At 47.4% G+C, this 9852-nt stretch overlaps 1 protein-coding gene across 2 annotated transcripts in view; it reads left to right on the top strand.

The window, feature by feature from the left end:
• The window catches only part of atp2c1 (ATPase secretory pathway Ca2+ transporting 1), a 27938-nt gene that overhangs the window by 2849 nt on the left and 15237 nt on the right, over positions 1 to 9852 (top strand). Inside the window, exons 1-10 of one of the 2 annotated variants that reach the window (XM_017439936.3) lie at positions 2716 to 3006; positions 4726 to 4830; positions 5066 to 5182; positions 6494 to 6583; positions 6838 to 6873; positions 7057 to 7118; positions 7611 to 7719; positions 7878 to 8033; positions 8120 to 8188; positions 8529 to 8604. In XM_017439936.3, the coding sequence (XP_017295425.1) occupies positions 2941 to 3006; positions 4726 to 4830; positions 5066 to 5182; positions 6494 to 6583; positions 6838 to 6873; positions 7057 to 7118; positions 7611 to 7719; positions 7878 to 8033; positions 8120 to 8188; positions 8529 to 8604 (886 nt within the window). In that variant the 5' untranslated portion in view covers positions 2716 to 2940. Of the gene's footprint in view, positions 1 to 2715; positions 3007 to 4725; positions 4831 to 5065; positions 5183 to 6493; positions 6584 to 6837; positions 6874 to 7056; positions 7119 to 7610; positions 7720 to 7877; positions 8034 to 8119; positions 8189 to 8528; positions 8605 to 9852 lie in introns of those variants that run through there. The other variant, XM_037980146.1, reaches the window with a different exon arrangement.

The raw sequence follows: 9852 nt of genomic DNA, 5'->3' as shown, positions 1-9852 counted from the left end.
GGCAAGCTTTACAGCAGTATGCGCTGCAGGACCACAAGGCTTAGCAACAGCTTCTTCCCACAGGCCATCAGACTGCTGAACACACCCTGAACAGAAGGATCTAACACCCCCCCCNGGAGGAGGTGTTCGTGGGGAGGAGGCTCCATGAGGAGGTGTCTGTGAGGAGGAGGCGTCCATGGGGAGGTGTCTGTGAGGAGGAGGCGTCCATGGGGAGGAGGCGTCCATGAGGAGGCGTCCGTGAGGAGGAGGCGTCCATGAGGAGGAGGCGTCCATGAGGAGGAGGTGTTCGTGGGGAGGAGGCTCCATGAGGAGGCGTCCATGGGGAGGAGGCGTCCATGGGGAGGAGGCGTCCATGAGGAGGAGGCGTCCATGGGGAGGAGGCGTCCATGGGGAGGAGGCTCCATGAGGAAGAGGCATCCATGGGGAGGAGGCTCCATGAGGAGGAGGTGTTCGTGGGGAGGAGGCTCCATGAGGAGGTGTCTGTGAGGAGGAGGCGTCCATGAGGAGAATGTGTCCATGAGGAGGAGGAAGAGGCGTCTGTGGGGATGTCCTCCATGGGGAGGAGGTGTCCATCTGTGGCTCCTCTCTGAGCAGCTGTGAGCCGTTCTTCCTTCAGTTGCTCCTGAACCTTCGGCTGCTTTTAGACGCAGCCGAACGTTCGGCTGCGTCTAAAAGCAGCCTCGGTCTTGTGGCTGAAGGAGACAAACGGTTGAGTTCTCGGCTCGTTCAGGAGACGCTGCTGTAACTTTTAGATTTCTCCTCAGTTTGAGAACAGAAGTCTAATTAAAATTAGAGACTTTACCTGAAGGATTTTTACAGCAGTTCTGGTTTAGAGGTTTTAAAGTCATTAACTCTTTATCTTCTCGTTGGAACAAGGAGCTGAATTGTGTTGTAGTTTGATGAGTTCAAAGGTCAAAGTGACAGGAAGCTGTGTTGACTGAAGGAGGTGTTCTGGTGGTTTTCAGAGGCAGAAGAGCAGCAATAAGATCTTATCTTTGAAAACAAGCCAGGCAGGAGGATGTGAGGCGGATCTGAGTCTCGTGTTTCTGCTGGTGTCCGCCCCCCCGCCCCGTCCCGCTGGTGTCCCCCCGTCCCGCTGATGGATGTCCTCAGCATCCAGCTCGCTGCTTCTCCACAGCAGGAAGTCTTTCAAACCACCTTTGGTTGGATTTACCGTCAGCAGGTTTATAGGCCGGCTCACATGCTGCTGAAATCTGAAATTTAATTTGACTTTTTGTATTTTATGGACAGAAAAACCTGCTGACCTTTGACACTGAACTGACTGTAGAAGTTTTATACAAAGACAGCTGCTTTATTTGTTCGTTTGAACACAGACTCCCAAACGTTTCAGCTTCTGACTCATAAAATAAAAGCCTGGCTGATGATGGCTGAAGTGAACAAACAGCTGTAAGAAGAGAAAGTGTTTCTGAGCTGAAACGGAGCTGTTCAAACCATGACAGCTAAAAGCTAAAATGCTAGTTGGATTATTAGCATTAGCAGAAGTATTCTGAAGTAGATTTCAAAAACAACTGAAAGAACTGAAGAACAGAAACTATTTGTTAAAAATGTTTAAAGGTCACTTCATGCATCTCCTGAACGAGCTGAACTCTGTGGTTTCCAGCGCTGCGCCGCGGCTTCAGACCGGTTTCATACGAGACGGCAGACTTTGTTTTTACTCATTTTTGCCTGAGTTAGCTTGAAGGTTTGCAGGTGCGTGTTACTGAGGTGTCACTGGTTGGTCTGCGGGGTTCTCAGCGTCCCCTCGTGGGTCACAGAGGCGCCTACTTCTGCTCCTTCAGCATCACCTTCTGAAGCCACCTGAGCTCTGACAGCCCCGAACGTCCCGGTCTGAAACCACGTGATGAGGATGTGCACACAAAAACGGGCCGTGGTCTAAAACCTGGAGCAGACGCTCGGCTTGCTGGGCACTTGGTCAGTCTTAGAGGCTTTCTGGCAGTTTATTTTTAAACAACAGGATGTTTTCCTCTGATTTCCAGACGGAAACATTACAGCGTACAGAAGCAGCCCGTGAGGCTGTCGGTGTTCAGTCTGTCCCACCTGAGAAAGCCTCACCTGATGTTTACCTGAAGCTGTGCTGTGATTGAATGAAAGGACTGTCTCCTGTGTGGAGATGAGGTCAGATGATGATGAAGCAGCTGATTAATAAACGAGCAGCAGCAGCCAGATTAACCTGTCGGTCCAGGTTTCAGCCCCGAGGAGCTCACGTTCTGTTCCCGTTCCCACGCTGCTCTAGTTCAACTCCTGAGTCTCAGGGCCGGTTTACACCTGAATGAGCTCAGGGTTAAGGTCAAAGGTCAAAGTTAGGAGAAAATGTTCAAGTTCAAAAACTGAAACTAAGAGAAAAAAACAACCAAACTTTAAGACCCTCGGAAATTCTGGAGAACGGTTGGCCCGGGCCAACACCCAGGCCAACAGATTCCAGGGACGCTCTGGATCACAGGCGGTGAAGACCGGATCAGCTGGTGTGTCACTTCAGACTCTGATATTTCAGGTTCTGGAGGAACGTTGACTGACAGCAGTCACTGAGGGTTCTCAGCTTCTTATTGTTGTGTAGCTGACGTCAGTGTGTGGACTGTAAGGGGCCTGCTGATTGGCCGGGCGCAGTGAGGGGCCTGCTGATTGGCCGGGCACAGTGAGGGGCCTGCTGATTGGCCGGGCACAGTGAGGGGCCTGCTGATTGGCCGGGCGCAGTGAGGGGCCTGCTGATTGGCCGGGCACAGTGAGGGGCCTGCTGATTGGCCGGGTAAACACAGTGGAGGCTGTGCCGGCGCTGCAGGGGGGAGGTGTGATGGTTTCACTCCTCTTCTCTCAGGGTTTGGCTTCTGTGTCAGCTTAAAGACCGGTGTTATATCCGCACTCGTCCTTCATCCAGTCACACATCGAGTTAATCCTTCCTGTGGGAACACATCTGTTTACAAAATGTTTGATTTCTGTTCGTTTCTCCGCCGGAGGAAGAAGGATCCAGATGAAATGCTCCAGCAGGAGGCGAGTAACCCTGAACTTTATCTGAGGAAAACAACATTTTCTACAATTTTGACCTGAAAGAACTTCTTGATTTAAACGCACTAATTTTAAATGTTTCATTCCAGTTAATGTCAAAGTTTTAGGCTCTTACTCACCGAGTAGCACTGACAGTATGTGTTGTGAATGACCCTCAGCTACTACCACGCTCTATTTTAGCTCAATATCTGGAAAGTTGAAGTTTTACATTTTTGTATTTTTCTTTTTTAGGGTCAGTTAGCTGTGGCAGCCATCATGAATTGGGTTGGCTCCAAAAGTTAATCAGTTGTAGATGTACATCCTGTGATAACTTCCTGAAAGTTTCATTAAAATCCACCTGATATTTTGGTAACAACGAGACCCACAGACAGAAACTTTGGCTTTCAGAGACGTGATTGTTGTTGCAGCGAGACAAAGGTTTCTCAGAAGAGGGTTAAGTCTTTCTCTTCAGCAGGTTGTTCAAAGAACAAACGGGTTGTTTGTTCTGCAGAAGAATCATCGGCACACCCACAGCCTGATTGTTCTTTAAACCCGCCTGTCATAGAAACATCTCCACCTGCTTCAGAGTTCCTCACCTTTGTAGGAAACGAGGAAAGAAGGACGCAGATAAAACATCAGGTTTCTCCTTCATTCTTTAAAAACAGTTTATTGGTTCTGTTGGACCCAAAGGTTCTCAGATAAAAACAAACTTTCTTTACTTGGACTTCTTTAAAGGCAGCAGGACTTTAATACAGCTGCAGGTTCTGAAACGTATTTTTTCTTTGTTGGAAAACTTATTACTACACCATAATACCATGCAGCGCTGCTCCTCGCTCCTCCTCCCTCCTCTGGATTCCTCCTCACACCTCGGCCTCCTCAGCGCTCCTCGCTCCTCTCAATCCTGTGTTTTAGGTGTCACTGAGTTCATCAGGAGTCTGTTCTGAAGTCATCAGTGTGAAGTGTTTGTTAGGGCAGAGGAACGCGAGGAACGTGCAGGACAGTGAGGGACGTGAGGGACGTGCAGGACAGCGAGCCTCCAGGGTTGGAAACCCGGCTGGATGCCTCTCACGGACACAGACCCTCTCAGCCTTTCTGTCTGTCGGGTTTTTTCTTCTTGCTGGATTGAAACGCTGCGGTTTGTGAGTCAGTTCAGGAGAACTCTGCGGTCCGAACGGGAACTCGGTCTGCTGCTCTGTGAAGGTTGGGAGAAGTTCATCTTCCAGTCAAATGTTCTGACGGGTCACATGACTGGGTCTGGTTCTGTTGTAAAAACATGTAGATGAACCAGTTTGGGTAAAAATACTTTAACCCTTAATTTACTGCCACTACCGTTGTCCTCCTTCAGCAGTGAGGCGGGCTGCCTTCGGTCAGAGGCTCGGGGGTTCGGTCCCCTGCAGCGTGTCGACCGGGACGTGCAGATGAACTCTCCTCTGGGTGGAGAGGCGTTAAGCTTCAGGTGTCTGTTGACGGGTTGAAGTGGTGGAACGTCTGCTTCATCAGACTGTAAACATTAACTGGACCTGAGAAACGCGCTGCAGGTCACAGGTTGAAGGTTTCAGTTCAGCATCACAGGTTTGACTGGTTTTGGAAAGTAATCTGCAGTTTTTAGACACATTAATAGAATTTCCTGGAATAAAAACTGCTCGGTTTTGAATGTCCTTTCAGAATAAGAGCGTTGTTCTGCTCAGATCTGCTGTGAACCTGTTTGTTGTGTCTCATGTTTAGCTGTCTGAGAGCCAGCCCTGCAGTGAAGATGAGAACATGGTCCCGGTACTAACGTCCAGAAAAGCCAGTGAACTCCCGGTTAACGAAGCCGCGTGTGTCCTGCAGGTATGTGTGGCTTTTTGGCTCAGAGGTCAAATTATTACCTGAGAAGATGATAATTTACAGATAAGCAGGTATGATGATGATCTCAGTCAACTCTTTAAAAACAAAAGCACATTTGTTTTTTTATCCTGTGGCTCTTATTTTTAACATGCAAACAAAGGCTTCATATATGAGGCTTGTTCACCTGTCCAGGTGAGGCTGTAGACCGGCCGTCACGGTGTCACGTCGGTGTTTTCAGGCTGACCTGCAGCAGGGTTTGACCCAGGAGGAGGTGGACCGGAGGAGGACCTACCACGGCTGGAACGAGTTCGACATCAGCGAGGAGGAGCCGCTATGGAAGAAATACATCTTACAGGTAAACCAGCTTCTTCATCGTGTTGAGGAGGAGGAGGAGGAGGAGGAGGAGGAGGTCCATTTCTGGCTCCTGGTAACTCGTCTGAAGGCCCCTCAGACTGTTGGTTCTGTTCAGTCATGTTAAAATGATCACATGACAGTAATCCGTTCATCATCCCGAATAAAGAGCGAAGGAGCAGGGAATCAGAGGAGGCAGCCTGAGGGCCTCTGATGCTCATCTGTTTTTATCCAGGAAGGAGAAACAGAGACGCTGTCAGCTCAGAAGTTAAATTTAGAAAATCATCAGGAGAGGAGAGAGGGACGAATCAGAGCGGAGCCTGAAGGAGGAAACAGGAGCTGGTCCATTAAAACGTCTTCTGATGTCAAACCTTTCCCTCTGATTGTGAAACATCTTCAGGTCAGCTTCCTGTCGGCTCGTTAACACGCTCAGGTGTTAATTGGCGTGGAGCCGGTAATTGAAAGCAGCTCTAACACCTGAGACCCTCCTCCTCTTGGTTTCTTATTGAAACGTTCAGAGTTTAATTTTCCTGTTGACCAGTTCTGGAAACCACCTGACATCATTTATTTAACCAAAACGTGTTCCGGTTTGTTTGATCCAGATAAAACTGGAAGCTGGCTGTTGCACTAAAGGGTTAAATCTGTTCCACTTTGTTCCGTCCTGCCGTCAGAAAGGAAACCAGGTCATTTGAATCCTGCAGCTGAAAACATCGTCCTGCTTCTGACGGCTGTAATAAAACTCAAACACACATTTATATCCTCCAACCTGTGAGACACGAGGAGCTAAAGAGGAAGAATTCAGGGGAATTCCTCTGACTTTAACTTCCTGGTGTAGAAAGAACACACAGTTGTTTATTTATCATTAAACATATAAAGTTTAACTGCTGTAGATGTTTTTATAAACCTTTTTCAAACTTGGTGTCTTTGATTAAACTCTGGATGTTTAACAACACCAGAGTCTGACGTATCTGTTCCAGATGACTTGAATCTGTTTGTTCAGTTTTAGATTCCAGGAAACTCAGGCGGTAAAATAAAACTTCACGTAGATTTCAGGTTTCCTTCTCTGCAACCTCGTCAGACCAGAATCAGCTGAGCGTCACGAAGCTTCTGTCTCCTAAAGACGACCTGCAGGCCAGCTGGGGACCTGAGGGTTTCAGCGAGTTTGCTGCTCTCTAACCAGTCTGCTGGTTAAACCCCGGCTGGTTAAACTCAGGCTGGTTAAACTCAGGCTGAGTTTGTCTCAGATGATCCTCCTGACCGTCCTGAGGATCCTCTGGTATCTTCATCGGTCTGAACTTGTCCTCCTCCTCCTCAGTTCAAAGATCCTCTCATCCTGCTGCTGCTGGCCTCGGCCGTCATCAGCATCATCATGCACCAGTTCGATGACGCCATCAGCATCACAGTGGTACGTTGGATTTGACCTGTTCTCCTCACCTTTTGTCTGAATAAATGAAATGAAGAAGATTTGGAGTCTCAGTTTGGCTAAAATTAGGTAATTTAAGCTGTTTTTATGTGATGCTGAGAGAAATGATGTCTGAGAATAAAATCTTCAGATTCAGCCAAAACAAAAGTCTTTATTATTTAGAAATCCTAAAATAAAATGAGGTATACCTGAATAAAACCTGATCCGTCCTGAATGTTTGTTTGTTTGTTTACCAGGCCATCATCATCGTGGTGACTGTCGCCTTCGTTCAGGTACTTCCTGTCTGGTTACCATGACAACGAACAATCACATGATCTGTTTTCTGTCTGCCTCATTTTAGGATAAAACAGAATTCTGCTCTGTGTGAATGTTTGGTAGACGGAGGGTTTCTGTGTGTGTGCGCGTGCACGTGCAGATGCTGAAGCCTTGTTGTGTTTGCTGCTTGCTGTGTGCAGGAGTATCGCTCAGAGAAGTCTTTAGAGGAGCTCGGGAAGCTGGTTCCTCCAGAATGTCACTGGTGAGTTTTCTTTGGGAGGATCCTTCTTCTTCTTCTGTGGTGGAACTGAAGCCAGGCTCTCGCTGGGCCGCCGCTGTTGGAGACGAGTTAGTGGGCAGAGTCTCCAAACGTTCTCAGTTTGCTCTCAGTCCTCCAACATGTTCACAAAAATCTGAGTCAAATCATCACAGGCATCCTGAATCGTTTTCAGTTTAGTTTTAGTAACTCTAGAGCAGGGGTGTCCAGTCCTGGTCCTCAGGGCCACTATCCTGTGTGTTTTACCTGTTCCTCTGCTCCAACACACCTGATGTGATTAACAGGCTTCTGCAGGACATGAAGAGGTCATCTAACCACTGAATCAGGTGTGTTGGAGCAGGGAAACAAGGAAAACATGCAGGATGGTGGCCCTGAGGACCAGGGTTGGTCACCCCTGCTGTAGAGGTTTTGGAAATCTTCCCCAGTTTTCCTGTTGAAGGTGAATGAAGGTGAAAGTAAAACCATCTGTCCTCTCAGCATCAGGGACGGACACCTGGAGCACCTGCTGGCGCGGGAGCTGGTTCCTGGAGACACCGTCTGCCTGTCAGTGGGGGAGCGGGTTCCTGCAGACCTCCGTCTCTTTGAGGTACAACAAGATTTCTGTCTGACTCAGGTGTTGCACCTTACAGGTGATGGAACGAGAAATCAGACATCCGTAAACTGTTCTTAATCCCAAAGGATCTTTGTTTCTAACTGCTTACCTGTTGGTCCAGGTGAAGCTCAGTCTCTGTTGTCCTCCTCCAGGCCAGCGACCTCTCTGTGGACGAGTCCAGTTTGACGGGGGAGACGACCCCCAGCTCCAAATCCACGTCCCACCAGCCAGCTGCCACCAACGGAGACATCGCGTCCCGCAACAACATCGCCTTCATGGGGACGCTGGTCCGCTGCGGCAAAGCCAAGGTGCCAGCAGGACCCGTTAGTCCTTCGGTCAGATTTGTAGAGTCTGGAGGTGTGAAGTCCTGAAATCTGCTCGGTTTCTTCTTCAGGGCATCGTCATCGGAACCGGAGAGGACTCCGAGTTTGGGGAGATTTTCAAGATGATGCAAGCTGAAGACGTGAGTTTTTCTAAATCTGATCTTGTTTTAATTGTCTGAGCTGGCTGAGAACATGTGACCTAAAAAGGGCCAGAAAAGTCCATTTCAGACCCAAAGCTTTGAGTTAGAGGAATTTCATTTATTATTTTATTTCTCGCTCTAAAAAGGGGGGGGTGATCATCACGTATATCAAACAAACTGGTCCTGAAAGTCTCATTAAATAAAATATAAAACCTGATCTGAATTGGTTCTGATTTTATCCGGTTCTGATCCTGATCTGCTTCATTAAATATCTGAGCTTCTTCCTTTTGATGCTATCGTCATGGTAACTGCTGAAGCTGCTTCCTGTTTCCTGTTTCAGGCTCCTAAAACTCCTCTGCAGAAGAGCATGGACCTGCTGGGGAAGCAGCTATCTCTTTACTCCTTCTGCATCATAGGTAAGGGTCTGTGCAGGGTCTCAGCGGGGTCTGTAAGGGGTCTCTGTGGGGTCTGTGAGGGGTCTGCGCGGGGTCTCAGTGGGGTCTGTAAGGGGTCTCAGCGGGGTCTGTAAGGGGTCTCAGCAGGGTCTGTNCCACACACACACACACACCATAGACCAACTACTGCACATTTCTTGTACAGAACTGTTACATCCCATTCATGCCCATGCTGCTCTGCACTCTGCACTTTGTCACATACCTTGCACATGTTGTTGCTGATCTCAGGATTGCTGCACTATCGTAACACACTGAACTGACCACTTAGTAACACTGGATAGTCTGGAATATGCGCTCACTGTATTCTATTGCTGTGTTGACTGTGTCTTTTTTGTTACTGATATTTCCTTCTGTACTATATGTCTTATACCTAGTCTTGTACTTAGATAGATGTCAATTTTGCTATGTCTATACTTAGTTAGTGTTTTAGTATCTGTTGCACATTTGGAGTTTGGGGAAACACAATTTCAGTTCTCTATGTAATGTACTGTTGCATAGTCTGATTGACAATAACTTTGACTTTGACTATAAACAACGACTGACGGAACCTAAAATTTAAAGAAAAGGAGTTTTCAAGTCTGAAAAACAAAATGGCACACTGTTACTCTGCGTTTGAGAACAAATTAAATGCTACACTTGTTTCAATTAATGATAAATACAGTGAACTCCTAAAGGTGAAATACCCATATTATATTTATAATGGAACACAGTAAACATAAAAAGTAGTTGTTTCATTTTTGAAACTAATGAAGTAATTTGTGTCAGGAACACCTTCCAGAAAAGTTGGGATAGGGGCAACAAAAGCCTGTAAATTAAGGGATACAAATAAAAAACAGGAACATTTTGCAGCTAATAAGGTTAATAGGCAACAGGTCTGTAGGATGACTGGATATAAAAAGAGCATTTTAGAGAGGTGTAAAGGTGAGGAGAGGTTCACCAGTCTTTGAAAAACCATTATAACAATTTCAGAATAATATTTCTCAATAAAAAGTAATGGAATATCCATCATCTACAGTTAATAATAATAATAATAATAATAATAACGAGCAGCGTTGGATGGCCCTCGCAGCATAGCGCCGCTTCGGCCTATGGCGACCGCGGGAACCCTGGCGACCGCCCTCTACACTCTTGCGCACTTCCTGGGCATTTCTCGCGCACTTCCCGCACCGTCCACTAGGTGGCGCTTTGGGCAAATGTCCGAAATCGCCT

Source organism: Kryptolebias marmoratus, linkage group LG16 (genome assembly GCF_001649575.2).
Source record: "Kryptolebias marmoratus isolate JLee-2015 linkage group LG16, ASM164957v2, whole genome shotgun sequence".
Taxonomy (NCBI): Eukaryota; Metazoa; Chordata; class Actinopteri; order Cyprinodontiformes; family Rivulidae; genus Kryptolebias; species Kryptolebias marmoratus.
This window is presented reverse-complemented; position numbering and strand designations above follow the sequence as displayed.